This window comes from Rousettus aegyptiacus, unplaced genomic scaffold (genome assembly GCF_014176215.1).
Source record: "Rousettus aegyptiacus isolate mRouAeg1 unplaced genomic scaffold, mRouAeg1.p scaffold_m13_p_2, whole genome shotgun sequence".
Classification (NCBI taxonomy): Eukaryota; Metazoa; Chordata; class Mammalia; order Chiroptera; family Pteropodidae; genus Rousettus; species Rousettus aegyptiacus.
In genome coordinates this window covers 142,211,556-142,232,127 of record NW_023416295.1, presented here as the reverse complement: position 1 = coordinate 142,232,127, position 20,572 = coordinate 142,211,556, and the positions used below count along the sequence as shown (strand labels likewise).

Here is a 20,572-nt window from a genome sequence, read left to right as displayed (position 1 = left end):
TTGAAATAGATCTCAAATGTGTCCTACCTGAAGCATTTCATGATGCTACAACTAAATATATCACCTTCTAAAAATCTTTCCTCCCACCTTGGACATATTTTCTTTTTTCTTAAGACTCTTTTTTATTTAATATTATTGTATTTACATGATTTTCATACACTCTTCCCTCCCGCTCCCGTACCTGACCATAACTCCTTAAGGACTTTGAGTGGTCTTCTTCATAGATGCTCAATAAAAATTTGTTACATTAAGTGTTGCATATATGTTTTTCTTGAAAAATGTTAGCAACATATTAAATATTGAGGATAGTAAAGGAGGGAATTAATACAGTAGTGCAATAAAAGATTGAATTCATATATAAAGAAGTGTGTATATTATTAAACCTAGATATTATGAGATCTTTCAATGTCGATACCTAATCAGAGAAAAGTACACATCTTTCCCCCTTCCAGGACAGAAAAGAAAAAAACTACATGCTCTGTCAATTTTTTGCCCATGCTCAAGATTCTATAACTTAGATACGAGTTATATTTGGTGTTGCTATATTTGTAGTGTAATGAGATACAGTGTTATGTGCTAGAAATATTCTAAAAAGTTTATAAGTGGACTTTATATAAACTAATGTTTTAAATGTATTAGAGAGGCTAAATCCATAAAGAAGCCCACACTTGTAATATTTCCTTTTAAAAATTAATTTTTAGTTTTTATATTTTGTAAAATTGATTCAGTGCTACAATTTTCTTTCCTCCTGATCTTTAAAATGCTCAGAAGGGAACAAAAACTGTTTCAAGACTTGAAACTAAATTATTCAGAGAATGATTATTGCTTTAGAATAAAGTTTGTTTTTTCTAATACTGTATTTTAAGAAACTCAGGACACATTTGTCTTTTAAAATGTATTAATATTTCTTTGATGATAAAGTAGAGGAAGACTATCATCTGCATTTTAATACGAAAAATTGCTGAGATACGGAAGACGTCAGTAGTCACCAGTATGTTCTTTTGTAGAGCTAAATCAGTACTTAGGGACCCGATATTTGTTTCATTACGCAAAGCCGAAATGATTGTCAGACATGGGTATTTGTTTTTGTTTTCAAATTTTCTGGCACTTTACAAATAATTTATTGGGATATGACTTATGAAAACACATAGAAGTATTACTCTAATAAAAATTCCATTCTTTCGAAACCATATTATTTGGGTACAGTGTTTGTAGATGCTAAAAATATTTTTTAATTGTCTCCTGAGATTTGTGGGATACATGTGGAAATGACAAACTTGGTGTTTATAGTTTGACTTGGTTAATTCTCAGTATCCATATCACTCTTCTTTCCTAATTTCTTCATGAAAAAATGTAATCACATACAGATTTCTATTCAGTTGCAACACAAAATTAATGTGAATTCCATTTCAAACTAACCACCATCAAAAGTTTCTGAAAGTCTGGTTTATATTTTTTAAGTGCAGTATGTGGATAACTGGCTTCGTTTTGATTTTTGGAGAAATACAGCTTTAAAATTTTTTCATTAGATTTTTAAAATATGGGTAATGGTGACAATACTTGTATCATATTCAGTTTAATTTAATGTCTTACCTTTTTGTAATATATTTTTGTCTACGTATGTTTCTTTTAATATCACTACCTACTGAGTTTCTGTGAAAATAAATTTTCTTTGCTTATTAAAGCAAAAAAGATCCTTGAGATTGTTTTTTACTGTTTGTTTATTTACCTTTTTTTTCTTCCAAAGGCATTAGTATTAATTTCAGAGAAAAGACAAAGCACAGCTATAGATGACTAATTGCTCAAAGCAAAATGCCATAGAAAATGCCTTTAGAATTATTACTTAAGATGCGTTTTAATTTGTTTAGCTGTTTTATTTTTAAGAAGTTGGCGAAGACTGTTTTCCTATAATTAAGTCCTTCTTGTATTAGCGAGTCAAGGAAACTGTAATTAATGTATGGATATGTTCACTTTTGAAATATAGAAAACTAAACCAGTTATTATTTAGTAGAATATCACTTACAGCTACTGATTCACAAATTATTGTGAATTTATTTTTCACTTTAATGTATACCACCTATTTCTTGTTTTACTTCTCCAGGTTTTTTAGTTATTTCTTGATTTATTAGATCAAAGCTTCTGTTTTTCTTCCTTTTTAGAAAGCCCAAGTACTCATGGTTTTTCCTTTTATTTTTATGAAATACATTTAGGACAAAATAAACCATGTGTTGTCCTACTGCCTCTTTTTTACATACTTTAAGGGTAAAGTTAGAGAGGAATTCTGGATATTCGCTTGTGTTTTTCTCTCCCCTGCTCTCCCATGAATACATGACTTGATTTATCTTGATCAGCCTAGTAACTTGCTCCACATTTTTCCAAAAGTGCAAAGCAGTTTTAGCTAAAAATACACATATCAAAATGCTCCAGAAGTTGTGGCCACAGCTCAAAAATGCTGATCAATTTTGAAAATCTAAATCAACCTCGGCCATGAAACCAAGGGAAGAACCTTTGTGGTGGAGGACAGATTTCCAAAAATTCACCACAGTCCTGTTCTTTGCTAGAGTTTGTGCTGATGTTGCCAGACAACTGAAGAATAGATGCAAAAAGCAGGAAGCATTATTGAATTGAGCCCTAGCGCCAATTTGGGAAAAGCAAATTAAAATGTAAAAGAATATTTTTCCACTCCTGGAGTCTCAACATAAAATGGCAAAATACATGGTCGCTGAAAAAGTCACAGAAATTGCTAATGTTGCCAGAATGGCTAATTTTGCCAGAAAAAAAATCCAGTCTTTTTGAGTTAAAAATGCATACACACATAGTTTAAAAAAAAAAAAAGATTGTTTTTAAAACCCAAATGAAATAATTTTAATTTACAAATCACAATGTATATACATTTAAGTTAGAGAGTGTTTTGAAATAAATGACTGTGTGTGGACTTTTCAGTATCTTCTGTTATTTTTCAGGTGCACTTGAAGAATGGATGATGATGATTTTGGTGGTTTTGAGGTATGCAGTATTATTTATCTTATTTTGCTTATGTTTTAACTTTGTTCACATTCTAACTTCGAAAATGTTTTATTTATCATCGGTGTTCATGATCTCTTTCTCGATAATTTTAAATGTAACTTTTGAATAACAAATAAAATCAAGAAAAATTAAAATATATCCTCTTTGAAAGTTAAACTGATTTATTATTATTGAACATTTCGTCCTGCCCATAGGAATGGTTTAAATTAAGGTAATTAAGTGCTACTAGTGGAAGCACTAAAGAAGAGGTTTTAAAAATTGTCAGCAGATGATTTTGTTGGGATATGTGTCAATTAGGAAATACTTGTGAGATGAGAGATGAGCATTGAAGATCTGTTACGTATTTTCTTGTTTACACCTGTAATGAGTTGATTTAGTCTATTAACTATGTAGCCTTTTGGTGGCTTAAAGAGCTAATTATTATGTTTATGTTGTTAGATTATTCTCTCAGGTTTGAGTTGGATATTTTTTAAGTGGAAATTGTTAGATGAAGAAACACTGTCTTTTCCTTAATCCTTTTCAGTGAGTGTTCATTTTATTGAAATATTTTGTAACCCACTTATTTTTATGGAGCCAGTATAGTCTTGCAGGAAAATCTCTGGATTAGGAGTCAGGATGCATGAGCTCAAGTCCTGGAACTACCATCAGATGAGCTCTGTGATTTTTCTTTTTTAGTAAGATTTAACATAGTTTGGAATTTGGCAAAAGGAGATTGTTAAAAATATGGAGTATAATTAATGACATTAATAGGAGATATAAGATATTAAGTATATATTCAGTGTTCTGAATATCATGAAAGAATGGTGTGAGTTGAGTTTTTTAATGTTACGATCTTTTTCTGTTGATCTTTAATTCCGTAAATATGGAGATATTTAGAATATTAGCATCTCTTTTCTACATTTCATCTAAAATTGTTTTTGGTTTAACACATTTGTATGTTTTCTATATATTTTTTAATATTTTGGGTTTTATTGGGTGATTGAATCTTCTTTATGTTACTGAAATATATCAATTAAAATTTTGTTAAAATTGCTTATATTTTGAGGAAATGCACGTTTTAGATGTAATCTTAGTTTATTGTTTAGAAGCTGTTCATTATTTGAAGGTTAAAACTTAGCATAGTCTTATTTAAATCATGCTTGATTTATTATATTAAGAAAAAAATGAGTGGGTAGTGCTCCTAAGAGGAACAATTATACTTCGATGTTATAGTCAGTGGATCTATTACTTTTAATATTGCATAGGTACAGTGTTAACCAACCATTCCAATTTAATCGCGGTTATTAGGTTTCATTCTTTCCATATCCTATTGTAGAAACATAGAAGCTCTTTATCCTTAGTTGTATAAACCATGTTCATTTTTCATAGTTTGTAGAGAGTAGCTACTGTGCTCTATATCACTTAGCCCCTGTGGTAGATTTCCCCAACTTCTCCTTGGCTGACACTCAATGCAGAATGTGAATCGAAATTGTGATATTTTTTCTATAATAATTTTACTTTGACCTGCATGCTTACGAGACAGAAAACTGCACTTTACCCACATCTCAACATTAAGTAATTGTCCCATAGTCATAAAAGTGTTGAACAGGAGGGTTTGTTAGTTTAAAATGTCAGCTTTAGGAATTCTAAAAATTGAATACTAGTAAATCCAGCTGGTGGATTATTCAAGAATTTAGATGAATCCTATTTCTTTAGATTGATCTCTAATGAGGTCTTATGCTATTATTGAAAAAGATTTGCTCCCAAGAATTTTAAAGAAAAAGGATCTTCTTTTTTATATACATGGGTAAAGGTGGTTAGTTAGTTTAGAGTACTTAGACATAAAATTTACAACTGAAAATGTGGTTAAGGATAGGTAAAATAAAAATTTTTTTGGCAGGAGATATATCTGAGTAAGGAAGGAACGTTTTACTTAAAGATCATAGAGCAGGAGAACGGGTGGTAAGTAATGCTGGGGTGATAGCAATGAAGACTGAAAAGCAATTACGCATTCAGAGGGAATTTGAAAATGTGTGGTGTATTACAAAGAATATGCTTGTAGAAATGGAAGTTTGATTGCTTACGTAACATTTCTACCTTTCAGATATAAAATAATTATGCCTTTATTTTCTAGGCTGCAGAGATTTTTGATGGTGGAAGCGGTGAAAACCAAGCTACCTCTCCTGCTATTCCTTGGGCTGCTTTTCCTACAGGTACTGGTATACCATAACTAGGAATTTTTTTCTTATTTAATACTTTTGCCTTTTCTTTGAAGTCCTCTCTGTCTTTGCATGTGACCTTCTAGGATCTGAAAAATGAAATGACCCAAATTTAACCTAGATTTTTTTTTATACCAAATTATGACTCACATAATAAATTCTGCAATGGTGACTTGAGGCATGATTCAAAACATGATAACACGAAAATTAGATGCAATTAAAGTACAATATACATTTCCTTATATGTCTTAGTTTTAGGAAGGCACGGTTTAAATAATCTTTTTAGGTTGTCCAGTTCATTAATTAAAGACTTTCTTTTTATGTCTATAAATATTCTCAAATTTTATGAGAGATTCTATAAATATCTCATAATTTATCTCCACCAGTATTTATCTTTACTGGTATATAAATTTAGAATTTTTTATAGGACAGTCATTCAAAAATATTAAAAATTAAAATTAAGCCATCCAAAAATTAAATAAAAAATAAATTCCATTATTGAGAGATTTTTGGAAGTCCGAGTGCTAATATAATTTATGTCTAAATAATATCTTGAGTTTCTAGACTTTTTGTTCTGACAAGTCATTGTAAGGTCAGAGGTAGAAGATGAAAATATTCTTTAACAACTCTGCTTAGTCTTAAATTATTAGAGGTATTTGTCCTACAAATATTTTCTCAGTGTTCGCTATACAGTTGGCACTATCGGAATATGTCCTTTATTTCAAGGGAAGATAGGGCAGGCGCATACATATTTGTGATTTGGGCAGAATGATTTCATCATCCATTTGTTTAGCAAATGGTTCATGCATTTTAGGAGCCAAATATTATTCTTGAAACAGGGTTTATATTGTTGATCTGGACTTTGAAGGATGCATTTGCTTTCAGTGGCAGAGATGGGAGGATGGGGAAAGATTTTAAAGGGAGAAAAATAAATGGAACAAAGCTATAAATAAATGTGGGCGAGAATATAGCATAATTAGGAGGCTTATTCTTATTCGAGGGCATTATATACATTGTTTTCTTTGCCTGGAATTTTCCACCTTGATTTCCACTTCCACCCTCCCCCACTTCCTTACCATACTAATTCCTATTTGTTTATGTGTTGTTTCTTGCTTTAATCGTTTTTTTTCTGGAAAGCTTCTCAGAGAACCTACTTACAACGGTATGCACCTGTGTTGACTTTCATGTTACACTGTAAGTTTTTTGGGTTAGACACTATGTCTGTTTGTCCTGTCGTTACGTCTTAAATGCCAAGCATAGTGGTGAGGGTATAGTTGGCTCTCTATAAATATGTGAAAGAATTCACTGAAAGACTAATTAAAGAAGAATGAATGGATAAATAACTGAATGAATGACTAGACTAAGGTAACAATGGAAATTAATAGGGAGATTTGGGATATGATATTTATTGTAAAGTAAGTAGGGAAACACCACTGTTGTATAGATGATGAAATGATGGTTTATAAAAGTTTTAGAGTTTGATACAGATAAATATAATAAGGAATAAAATCTAGTCTTTCAAATTCCATCCCAGTTCTTTTTCAGTAACTCTGTTTTTCGAAAGAAACATCAGCAGGACTGTCTGACTGACTGGATGTCAGGGTGAAAGAGGCATCAAAACTGACTTTTGAGGTTTCAAGCCTTGGTTCCAAAAGAATTGTATTACCATGAACAGAAAGAAAAAAGTTTAAAAGAGTTAGTGTGGGACAGTGTGAGGCCATAATGGGTTTGTCTTAAACATACGTGTTTAAGACATATGTTTAGGGGAAAGGTCAAGGTTGGGGTTCTTGGTTTGGGAGTTTTTCCACTGATATGGCAGTCAAAGTTGTAGAAGATTGCTGTGGGAAACAGTATGTAGAGAGAATAGGGTTAAATAGAGAAATCTGGTTATCCCTACTTAGGGAACAGGAATAAGAAAAAGAAGACTTGAGAGATGAGAGTATGGGCTGGTGCTGCAACACAGACATCAGTAGAAAATTTCAGAGAAGGTGTAGGCACTGGGGTCAGAGGCTATAGAGATGTCAGTGAAATTTGAGACTGGGAGAAAACCCACAGACAGTTATCAGTGGCTTTTAAGGAGATGGCTTCAGTAGATTGGAAGTTGAAGCCAAATTGCACTTCTTTACTTTATGTGACAGCAGGAACTGAGTCTATTTTCCTCTAATTATTGTATCAGTGCATTAAAGAATTGTGTGTTTTGGGCAAATTATCTAGTTCCTGTTTTTCTAGAGTGAATATTATGTCACACTTTTCTCTCTCTTTGTGTGTGTGTGTGTATGTGTGTGTGTGTGTCTAGTCCTCAAAGCCTAATTAAATGAGCATTCAGGAACAATACCTCTAATGCACTAGTGTGCACGTGCAAACACACACACACACACACACACACACAGAGTGTCTCTTCTTCACTATCTTAAATAAAAGAATAGATTTGAAGGAAATCTGCTCTCTAATTTTCCATAGTGACTTAAAGAAGTGGAGGAAAACAAACCTGGCCAAGAGCTAAAGTTAAAGGTAGGGTAGGTGTTTGCTCAGCCAAAACAATCTTTCTCCTTTGTAGAAGATGTTTGTCTTCCTGTGGCTGCTGGAAAAGTCAGCCTCTGATTCAGGTATCTGGAAGTTGTTTAGACAAGAGTGATGTGAACAACCTAATTAGCATAGCAATTTAATCATTTCCATACTAAAGACCAGAGAAGATGGGAAACTTTAAGAGATCTAAAGCAGATTCTTTTCAGTTTAAGAAAAGACTAATATTCTCCTTTTATCTTTTTCTCCATCTATATCCTAGCTGTCTGTAATATATGTGAAAACTATTTTTAAGAGAGATGAATATTAAGCTCTAGCACAGCTTAAAATCGTAGAAGATTGCTCAGAAACATTTGGTTTAAGTTTTTAAAGTACTTAGGGAGAATAGGATTTTCATTCTTGGGGTTAGGATAAAGGATTTTGTTAAGTAAAGAGTATAGTGGGCTTAGTGTGCCTGGTGATTATCCTGCATCAGGATTGGCGCTTAGTTGGAGGTTGATTTCATAATAGCAACTGGAATAATGAATCTGTCTCTTAAAAGTGTTTGTAGCCTGCAATGCTTACTGTCAATGAATCGAGTTACCTCAGGACATGCATCTTACTGTGATAGTACCATCATTTACAGAGTGGGACCTTTTAAAATACTAGTTTTATGTGCAATACCGATGATGAAATTAATAATTTGCCAGTCAGAACAAATGAGATGTGCATTTTGGTTCTTTACACAAACTATTATCTCTTGGCCTACATCTCGTTAAGGTATGGCATCTAACTTTTAAAATGTGTCTCTCCACTTCCATTATCATAGAGTTGTAGTATGTAAATAAGAGATGCATCTATGGAATTTTCAATTTCCAGTTTTCCTCTTATCTTACTATCATTAGTAAGTGTGGCTATCATTTATTTCAGTGAAAGCTACTCAATGAGAAGAATTGTCTCTATTGAAGCATCTTCTCCCTATTTCATAGCCTTACCCTCTAGCTTGTCCTCCACGGCTGTTCTGTTTGAAGCCTGTGGGGTAGTCAAACTATGGTCTACATTGCGTTCCTAGATGATATCTGTTCCTGTCTCTTTGCCATTGCTCTTGAGTATGGTACCTTCCTTCATCTCCTATCTGCATACTTGAGTCTTTTTTCTTTTAAGAAAAGGTATAGAGTATTTACTGAATTTCTTCCACATGTCTTAACTGCTCCTTCTTCTTAACTACTGTCTCTTCTCCTGCACCACTTGCTTGGCACTTAGGTTATGCCAATTAGTATTTTTTTTTAAATTGTGGTAAAATGCATGTAACATAAAATTTACGATTTTATCCATTTTTAAGTGTACAGTTCACTGTTCAGTATATTCACATTTTTGTGCAACCAATTTCTAGAACTTTTTCATCTTATAAAACTGAATCTCTATAACCATGAAATAATAACTACCATTTTCTCCTCCCCTTAGCCCCTGGCAACTACCACACTACTTTCTATTTCTATGAATATGATTACTCTAGATATGTCATATAAATAGAATCATATAATATTTCTATTTTTGTGACTGATTTATTTCATTTAGCAGTGTCATCAAAGTTCATCCATGTTGTAACTTGTAACAGAGTTTCTTAGTTTTTTTTTAACTGAATAATATTATACCATATGTATAGACCACATTTTGTTTATCCATTCATCTTGTTAATGGACACTTGGGTTCCTTCCTTCAGCTATTGTAAATAATGCTGCTATGAACATGAGTGTATTAATTTGTATTTTTAAAATATATTTTTATCAGTACAACTCCCATCTCTACATCTATTTTTGTCTAAGCCTTTGAGGGAAGAGACTATGTTTTAGTCCTTTTTGAATCCTAAGTACCTAGGATATCATTGTGCCTCATTAATAAACAATACTCAGTAACTGTTTCTAGATTGTTAGAAGAGCAGTTTTACTTTAAAGTAATTATTTTTTATTTTTAAAATTCTTTTGGGTAAATAGTCTTTCAATTATAAGTTGGAGGAAGGCACACCTAAATTTTCCAGAAAAAGTATAACTTTGGAAGTCTTAATTACTTAATGATGGCTAAGAAGCTACTTCCTCTAGGTCTCAGTTACCTTTCCTGGTCATTCCCAATGTAGATGATCTGGAAATAATGATTAACAAGAGTAGTCACAGATTCTTGGAAAGAGAGAATAGCTATTTTGCTATTTTACTGTTCTTTTTTTTTTTTTTTTTAATTTTCTTTCCTGATCCTACTGCATTTTAGCAGGGAACACCAAAGCACAGGAAAATCTAGACTAAATTTTAGTTCACAATATTAGGGGGTCTAGAAGCAATAATAATAGTATCCATTTCTTTTAACTGCCCCTTTTAAAAAACTTTTTTTTCTAAACATTTTTCCAAAGGAAAATCATTACACGTTTTGCATAGCATATAATATCAGAATGTTTTTGAATTAGCTACTCATGGAACTGTATGTTTTAGAATTTTTTTTTTTGGCTAAGAAATCCTTTTTTTTTTTTTTGACATCATTGTCAAACAGTTCACTGTTTTATAATTTTTTAAAAATTATTATTTATGCCTACAGCACCTGGTCTTCCTAGGTGGTCTTCCATCCAAGTACTAACCAGGCCCGACCCTGCTTAGCTTCCAAGATCAGACATTGGGCTTGTTCAGGGTAGCATGGCCATAAACCACCAACCATGGCTCTATTGGGGCATGAACCCAGGACCTTCTGCGTGTAAAGCAGACATGCTAACTGCTACACTATGGAACCACATCCTCTTTTGTAAATTTATTATGGGACTTATAATGCTCTACTTTTTGGTAAACTAACTTCAAAATGAATGTCTATCTTTTGATATATACACATACATGTATATACATATAAATGCAAATATATGCGTGTATATATACATATATATGTGTGTGTGTGTGTATATGTGTGTGTGTGTGTGTGTGTGTGTATCAGAATATAGACATATATATGGAGAGAGATAGATATTCTGATTTCTTCCCCGTTCTCTACTTTTATTTCCTGGTGCAAATTCTCTTCCCTGTCATTCCCTTTTGAGGGAAAGACTTTATCTTTCCTGACCTTCCAAGTTTTAAGATCATTATACCGTTAGTCTTGGTTTGACTTCAGTATATTTCTGATTGTTTCCTGATTACAGCAGACCCAAAGTTTCAGAATCCATGGGATTTATTTAAATTAATTTTTACCGTGTTTGTTCATGTGACACAGCAATCCGTCTTTTGGGTATCTACCCCAGAAATTTGAAAACATTTATCTATAAAGATATATGTACCCTTGTGTTCATTGCAGCATTATTCATGGTGGCCAAGACATGAAAACAACCGAAGTGTCCTTCGATAGATGATTGGATAAAGAAGATGTGAAACATATATACTGTGGAATACTATCAGCCACAAGAAAAGATGAAATATTGCCATTTGCAACAAGATAGATGGATCTTGAGATTATCATGGCTAAGCAAAATAAGTCAGATGGAAAAAGTCAGGAACCATATGATTTTAGTCATATGTGGGATATAAAACAAAGCAACAAACCAACAAGACAAACAGAAACTCAAACACAGAAATGATTTATTGGTTGCTGGATGGAAAGAGAGGGAGGGAGAGGTAGAAATGGGTAAAGGGGTTCAAATATATGATGACGGAAGATTTGACTTTGTGTGGTGAACACAGCATGTAATAGATGATGTATTATAGAATTGTACACTTGAAACCTATATAATTTTGTGAACCTATGTCACCCCAATACATTTAATAAAAAAAAAGAGAAAAAGATTTAAAAAATTGTGTTCATTCATTCATTTACTGATTTGCTCATTATCACATGTTTAAAAGTATACTGTGGTATCAGATACCACATACCACGTGCTGTGTGTCTTATTCTGATTTCAGTGATGCCATATGAAAATTGTTGCAAATGATGGATGTTTCATGAAATGTACTAATATTGGCAAACACTTTTTTCAATAACTTTATCTTCAAATCTTTGCTAGAGGTTGCGTGAAAAATATGAAGTCAGAAAGTGTTGTCTTGTTGCCATTGTGTACAATGTGGGTGGTGCTGTTTTAGAGGCAAATGACTGTTCACTTTTTGCTTTTAACTGTATAAATGTAAATTGTCCTGAAGGCGAGGTGGGAGGCAAAACCTTGAATACTGTCCTTTCCAATATGTTTTTAAGTTCCTCGTAGCACTACACAGACCACATTAGAATGCATTGACCATCAAAGGGAAAAACAAGTGGTCCAGATAGATACTTTAATCCAAATTAGCTCGTTCAAAACAGCTTATATAGAAGGCAAACTAAACTGTCTGTCACAAGCCAACCCTTTAGAAGGAATAATGGGAATTGGACCAGCAGATGTTGAACCAAATAACTTAGATGTGGTTCACTTTGCATCTGGAGCTATTTGCATACAAAGCCAACAGGAAAGTTCAAACATTTTTCTCAAGACATTGGCAGAGAGAAACCTGGAAGACAGATGCCTTTTTGATTTCATGGTTCAGTTTTTCCATTCTCCGTTCTCCTGGCCAGGAAAACCTAGGACAACAAATCGGTCATTTTATTAATATCCCATTACTCTCCTTGCTAACACTGTTTTTCCAGTAGAATCTGTGTTACACATCTACAAGAATTCAGAACCTGAGTCTACACATTTTTGTTTGAGAAAAAGTTTTGATATTCTTTTTTAGATTAATATGAAGAATAATAAACATTAACTGAATTTTATTCTGTTCTATATTTGAGATAAAATTTTAAGGTGAGTTATTACATAGTCACATGCTGGAAGGCAGTATATACCTATACGACTGTTTAAAATTTTTCCAATGTTTGTACTTTGTATCCATATTAGACATATTTGCCAGCACATAAACTGGATTTCCCTTGTAGAATAATTTTATAATATCTTTATACCAATTATTTGATAGAAGATTGCCAGATAGCTTCTTTTTGCTACTTCTGGTATTTTTTTTTTTTTCTTAACTCCCAGGTTATTAACTTTTCTTTGTTTTTTTCTGGAGCCAGATTTTATAAATGGCGACTAGGCTGATAGCTTCTATAAAGCTGTGAGTTATTACCGTGCATATGTTAGTATTAGTCTTTATGTGGATTTTTCAGTAATTTATGTCAGTTGCTGTCTTCATTAATGCATATAACAGGAAATACATCAATGATTTTTGTTATGACTTTGAAGATAAGGTTTATAGTGTTTAGAATTAAATATCTCTGGTGTAAAGAGTTCTGCCTTTGCCTTCAACTAGCTGTAACTTCTCTGAAACTCAATTATTTAATCTATAAATTGAAGGACTAGATGATATCTAAGTGTTCTTCCAGATTTTGAGATCTAAGTTTGTTTTAACATTTATTTTCTGGTTATAATGTCTGTAATATGAGTAGCTTCCATCAGGTGAATTATGGTACCTGATTTCAACTGCATGGTTCAACTCTCACAGTACTATTCTAATAAATTACATCTTTTCTCTGAAAACATAGCTGTAAATGTAGAACACAAATACTAATGTGAAGGACTATAATATTGAAGACACACTTGGTCCTCTTCTATATTTTTAATTATTATCAGTTACTGTTTAAACTGATTTTTCTTATAGTATTTTATACTACAACCTTTAATTCTGAACTTGCTTTATAAAAAGTGGTTTTGATTTTAGGATACTATAGAATACATTTTAAAAGATAAAGATAAAACAATTTTAAAACGGCTTTGCAGGTATTTTTTTCATATTACTAAAAAATGAAATGTTGGCTGCTAATCATTTTTTTATAAGATGAACATCGTGCTCTATCATCATGATCCTGATTTAGCCAAAAAATAAATCTTAGGATCTACTTGTTTCAGTAACAGTAGAAATCATTGCCCAGTGTTCATATACCAATATATAAATTTCTACATAGTTATCTCTCTGAATTATGTTTGGCCTCAGAAAATAATTTTTATTGTTTTTGACAGACAGGCAGACACACATATATAGTACAAAAGGCATGAAAGAAAAGAGAAATATTAATAAGGTAAAATGAAAGTGTTTTTTATCTTAGTCCCCTGTTTGCACTTTCTCGATTTAACTTGTTTTATATTTTCTTTTGTAACCCCTCAGATATCTTCCAGGCACATAAAAATGTGCATGTATCCTTTTTTTTTTGCTTTGTTTTTACACATATGTCACATATTATACATACCTACTAATAACTCTTGCTCTTTTTCTCCCACAATAAGAGCTATTTCTGCAGGAGTACTTAGAGAACTTTGAAATTCATTTTAGTGCTTGCATAGTACTCTTTCACATGGATGTACCGTTTTTCATGTAACCAATTATTTCCCTCCTAGTTTCTTGTTGCTTACAAACACCCCTACAGTGAATGTTCTTATATCGACGTTCAGCGACACTATTTTAATTTACATGATAATTTATGTTTCTGTGACATACTAGAAAGATCAATAGAAATTACCAAATAGTTCACTTACTGACTTTATTAATGTAACTATGGGGCAAACATGCTCTCTAACTCTAAATAATGTTAGATTTCACATTTACATGGTCACACATAAGAACTATTGATTACATTGAATGTGATGGTAATTTTATGAGTACATTGAAAATAGTCTTTTTAGCTGATCCTGGGCAAATTAGTGGTAGCATGATAGGTTGACATGGTCTTTAGTTGTCACATTGTATTTTTTAATGTATCAAATAATGTTTATTGCAACATTGTTTAGAATAATCCTAAACTAGAAACAACCCAACTGTCCATCAAAAGTAAAAAGTTTAATATTTTGGGGCATATTTATATAATAAAACACTATACACTTGGAAAATTAACAATCTACAGTTACACATAACAACAAGAAAGAATCATGAACATATATACTGTCCTCACACTATCTTTAAGGAATCAATATGAGGTCTTAGGTGATAAACTGTTTTATAATTCAGATTCTAGTGTTGGAATCCTTGAAATCTACTAAGTCAGCCTCCCTTTGGAGTCCTGGAATTTTTTAAAATTCCCATTCCCCACCCCCACCCCTTTGGCAACCATTAGCTTGTTTTCTATATCTATGGGCCTGTTTCTATTTTGTTTATTTATTTATTATTATTATTTTTTAGTTTTCACGTTTAAGAGGATCATATGGTCTTTGTCTTTGACTTATTTCACTTAGCATCATACCTTCTAGATCCATCCATGTTGTTGCAAATGGCAAGATTTTATCTTTTTATTGCTGAACGATATTCCATCTTCTCTGTCCATTCATTTATTGTCGGTTGTTACTAGTAATGCTACAGTAAGCACAGGGACACATTTCTCTTTTGGAAATATTGTTTTTGTTTTTGTTCAGATAAGACTCAAGTGGGATTGCTAGATTGTATGGTAGCTCTATTTTTAATTTTCTGAGGAATCTCCATACTGTTTCCATAGTGGCTATACTCATTTATAATTCTGCCAATAGTTCATGAGGATTCCCTTTTCTTTACATGCTCACCAGCACTTGTTGATTTATTGATGATAGCTACTCTGACAGGTGTGAAGTAATATCTTATTGTGGTGGACCTCCTTAGATGGATTGGTTTGGATAAAGTACCTGTAATAATGGACAAGTATTTTAGGATAAACAACACAGAGACCACCTAAAGTATTTAGAAATTGTAACAGAAAGATACTTCAGGATATACTTTAGAACTGTGAAGAAATAGTGGAGTTTTTACCAAATCTTAATCCTGTAGAAAGTTTGCTTGATATAAAGGATTTGATCATTTTGTATTTGTCAGGTCTGAGGTCAGGATAAAGGAAGTGGGTAAAAGGTGATTCAGCTAATTTAGATGGAAACTTTAATTCAGTTTGGCAGACATCACAGAGTTGGCAAAACACTGCAATCAAGTATTACATATAGTTTGGTTATTATGAAACCCAACTAAATTTAGCCAACTAAATCAACTGTTACTTTTCTTCTTCAACCATCTGCTTAACATTTAGGGACACATAGCAAGTAAAACAAAGGAAAATTTTGGTGATATATTTGTTCATTTATCCAACAGGTAAACATTTATTGAACTTATTAATCCATTAGCTTCCTAAAGGGACATTCTTATATTATTTTAAATCCTTGGTCTTTTGATCTAAACACAAATACTTAGTTTTGATGGAATGTTTGATGAGATTTATGCATTTTATTTCTCCTGAAAGTTGAAGATAGATTACCCCGCACATTGGTTATGATCCTGTTTGAAGCCAGGGGGTAAGACTCTTTATTTTCTACCTTCTCTTTTTTTTTTTTCCCCCTCCCTTTTCAATAAGCATTAGTTATGTATTGAGTACAGGGGGAATAATGGAAAACAACAAGATAGACAATGCTATGAATTTGTTAAATTAACATTTGTTAAGTGGAGCATGGTAGGCTGCCAGATAGTTGCATTTCAACTGCAGACTGCAAGAAAATTGAAATACAGAAGTTTATAATTCACAGGTCTTGAAGAAAGTACCACATGGGGAAGTCAAGGCAGAGTGCAGACAGAGAGACAGGACCTGGGACACATGCCTTTATTAGGGTCCCTGGGGAGTGCTTTAAGGTTCCTGGGCTAAAGCTAGATTAATCAATTCAAACCAAAAGAGCTAGGTTTTTGTAAGCTCCATGGGGATATTATTTTATCTAAGGGATGCAGAGGGGGAAGGCCCTGGGAGGCAGGGAGAGATTGTTGATCTCAAGGGCTGTTGGAAAAGTCATATCATATTTTCTTGTGACTCTATAAGCTGTTATATAAGGAGTGTACTTGCACGAGAGGGCTAGTGTCAGTTTAAGGTCTCTGCAGACCACTTGGCCAAACAAAATGGATGCTCAGGCAGCAAAACCATGGAGTAGCTTAGCTAAACTCTTGACATACAAGATATCTGCCTTCATGAGTCTTATAAACTAGAAAGATGCACAGAAATTAAATAATTATAGATAATGAATTATAACTAGGATTTTTTGAGGTAGATACAGGTGTCATTGTGAACAGAGAGAGTGAGGTGGGCACTGCATTATAGCCAGGAAGGATATCGGACCACTGCCCGAGTCCACATAGGGGTACACACGGCAAAGGACTATAATGTTTAGGAAGGCAAGACTTATGTGAAAGACCTCAAAGCTTTGCAGCAGAGAGGATATTGATCTTTTTGCTTTCCAAATACTAACTTCAGTCAATGTCGACACTCTAATTTTATTTTGGTTTTCTGGTTTATTAATTTCTCTTTGATGATTGTTACTTGCTCTATTTTGTTGGGTTTATTCTTGTATTTTTCCTAATGTAAAACATTTTGATCTTTCTCTCTTTAACTTTTACCTTTCTTTTGAAATATAGGTATTCAGAGTTATAGCTTCTGTATCCTATCGTCTTTAACCAATCAGCATTAGGTTGCTTCCAATCTTGGCTATTATGAATAGCGCTGCCAAGAACATAGAGATGCATAGATCTTTATGTATTATTGCTTTGGTTTTCTCTGGATAAATACCCAGAATTGCAATTGCTGGGTCAAAAGGTAGATCTATTTTTAATTTTTTGAAGAACCTCTAGGCTAATTCCATAGTGACTGTACCAATTTGCAATCCTACCAACAGTGTATGAGGGTTCCCTTTTCTCCACATCCTCACCAACACTTGTTATTTTTTGATTTATTCATGATAGCCATTCTGACAGGTGTGAGGGTGATATCTCATTGTGGTTTTAATTTGCATTTCTCTGATGATTAGTATACACGTCTTTATTTAATTGTCTACTGAAGGTAAAGAGATTAAGAAGTATAAATTGGCAGTTTCAAAAGTCACAGGGATGTAAAGTACAGCAGAGGGAATATAGTCAGTGATATTGCAATGATTATCTATGGTGCCAGGTGGGTACTAGACTTTTCGGGGGTGAGGATCATTTCATAAGTGATAGAAATATCTAACCACTATGCTGGACACCTGAAATGAATATAATATTGAATATCAACTGTAATGGAAAAATAAAAAAAATTAAAAAGAACAAGGATAAGCACTTTCAAACAATTATAGTGAGTTTGCCAACAATGACCCTCTCTTTCTGGAAAATTCTCAAAGATGAACATCCAGCAGAAGGAAAAAGATTTGTGATGAAGAGTCCCAGTTGCAAGAAGAAATAAAGAAAAAAAGTAGTAACTATGCAGGTAGTCCAATATACTTTATCTGTATAAAAGATAATAATAGCAATGCCTTGTGGAGTTAAATACATATTTAACTATATAAATATATATGCAGATTTTAGGAATATATATGTAAAAAATACTGGACTACAATAGCATAATAACCAAAGAGGAAATTATTCAAGTTTAAATGTTCCACAGTCATTGTATTTTTCAAGAGGAGAATAAAGATACTGATTTGCTTCAGTCTTTAATAAATTAAGAATGCTTGTTAAAATTTCTAGGAAAACTACCAAAAGAAGAGGACTAGTGTATTTAACTTCCAAACTGATAGAGCATAGGAAATAGGAAACAAGAAAATCAATTCCAAAAGGTAAAAAAAATGAAAAAGAAACAGAATGGCAGTATGAATAGAAAACCAAAACTAAGATGATGGAGAAAAAGTGCCATATATGTACCTCAGTAATTACATTAAAATATAAATGGACTAAGTGTTCCAATTCAAAGACACTGATTGTCAGACTGGATAAACATATAAAACCTAGCTTTATGCTGGATATGTATGTATGGAAAGGAGTTGTAAACCTTTTAATTAGAAGCTATGTTTTAAGATACAGTAAGAACCATCTGAATATCATAATTTAAAACTTAAAATGTATGTATAGCCAAGTAAGAGATAACTAAGACAATGAAAAATAACTTTATTGAGAATATTTACAATGAATTGAAGAAAGCCTTATATACTACCATTAGGTTTTTTTTTTTTTCTGTCTTAGATAATTTTTAGCATCCTATCCTTGTAACGAGTTTTTTAAATTCCAAATTAAATCTAATGTGATTTAAAGAGAACTATGAGATAATCATGCTATTCACCATAGAAGCTGAAATATATGAAAGAATTATTGTAGAATTATTGATAACTTTACTAATCTATAAGATTATTTTGAGTTGCTTATAACTCTAAAACTTGAAATAACAGAATATCATCTTTATTGCCACTTTTGCTTAGATTTTAAATTTGAAATATACTTATATGGTACATTATTGTTTCATGGAATTACTGTTTATTAGTAAAGATATGTCTCTCTAGGGTAAAATATACTCTTTGTTGTATATAGGATAGAGACTTTAAAGGAGGCACATTTTGACAACCTCCATTTTAGTAGTCAAGGAAGCTGCATGTCAATTGTTTATTTCCTCTAGGAATACTGTTGTGAGTAGATTTAAGTCTCTAGCCTCTTTAGATTCTTATAGTCTATAGATTTCCCACTATTTTCATTTGGATGTCTATTAGATATTCAAAATCAACATGTCCTTTTTTTTTTTTTTTGGCCTGTTGTTTGTACTACTATCTATGAAATAGTATATGTTAACTCCTCCTATAAATAGTTTCTTCAAAGGACATGTTGGGTTATTTGACATTGGATTAACTTTCTGGCTGTCTTCCCTTCAAAACATGATCAAGTAGAATGCCGTCCTTGTTACAAGGCAGCAGCGCTTATGGATGAAAAAATGACCCTGATAAATTCTGTCTTGTCTAGAAGCTCTGTGAATTAGTTGTATATGCCTCTTTGGAAGCCATAGTTTTGGAGTTTAGTAAAGTGTGTTAAAACTGGTAACTGAATGTGTGTTTTGAGACCATGGTAGCTTTGCCTAGGTTGTTTGAAGAGATAGTGACTTTTGTGGAACATATGGCAGGCTTCTAAGCCAAGGTGGGTCTCACCAACACCTGCGAAGACCTTGTCTGCTTGCATATCAGTTGTGACTTGGGTTGATGGCAGAGACTAGCCCCTTTATTGCTACAAGGACTTGTGAAAGAGAAACTTTTGACATTGCTTGTGTGCTTTGTTTCTATCCCATATTTTGTAAATGAATCTGATGCCCCTTGTGGTCTAGGATAGTTTTAAAGAGTCCAAGTTTCTAGTTGGAAATGAAAGACCCTCTTGTGAGCATTGCAAAGTTCAGATATGAACTTTTCTGCCCCTAACCTTCTCCACCAGCAGCCTTCCCCATCTTAGTTGTTGGCAACTCTATCCTTCCATTATTACTTAATCAAAATATTGGAATCATCCTTGATTCTTGTTTTTTTTTTTTTTTCTTTCTCATACCCTGTATCCAATCTGCCAGGGAGTCTTGGTACCTGTACTTTCAAAATATATACAGTATTTTGTCACTTTTTATTTTTCCACTCTCGCCATCTTGGTTTGAGCCATCATCATCTCTTGACTGGATTGCTGAAAAGGCATACTGAATAGATCTCATATTTTCTACTCTTGTCCACAGCAATCTGTTCTCAAAACAGCTACCATGGTGATTGATGCTTTAATACATAGGTCATCTCTGCTCATAAACCTAAATTGACTAACAGAAGTTTCTCAAACTTTCCGGGTAGCAGAAAATTTATTTCTGAGACAGACGTTTCTCTCAAATTTTAGGGTATTTTAGGGTATTTTCTAGGCACATATTTGTTGCAGTACAAATAAACTGTTTTCTTGATAAAAAATTTAGTGTATGCAGAAAACTTTGAGGCTGTCTGATTCAGTTAGGTTTTCTGGACTTTCTGACACTCCCTGCTTTCACCCTTTGTGATATGTACATTTTTGAATTTAATATTTATTTATAGAAATAGTGAATGTCAGCCTATCCTTCTCCATCTCCATAAACAT

At 32.8% G+C, this 20,572-nt stretch overlaps 1 protein-coding gene and 1 pseudogene across 13 annotated transcripts in view; one reads left to right on the top strand and one right to left on the bottom strand.

Annotated features, from left to right (window-relative positions):
* The window catches only part of CCDC91 (coiled-coil domain containing 91), a 263,463-nt gene that overhangs the window by 45,050 nt on the left and 197,841 nt on the right, over positions 1 to 20,572 (top strand). For all 13 annotated transcript variants that reach the window (XM_036236754.1, XM_036236752.1, XM_036236744.1 and 10 more), the window contains 2 exons: positions 2,964 to 3,006; positions 5,141 to 5,219. In XM_036236754.1, coding sequence (XP_036092647.1) covers positions 2,981 to 3,006; positions 5,141 to 5,219 — 105 coding nt within the window. In that variant the 5' untranslated portion in view covers positions 2,964 to 2,980. The remainder of the gene's footprint in view (positions 1 to 2,963; positions 3,007 to 5,140; positions 5,220 to 20,572) is intronic.
* LOC118613961 lies at positions 10,302 to 10,417 on the bottom strand (annotated as a pseudogene).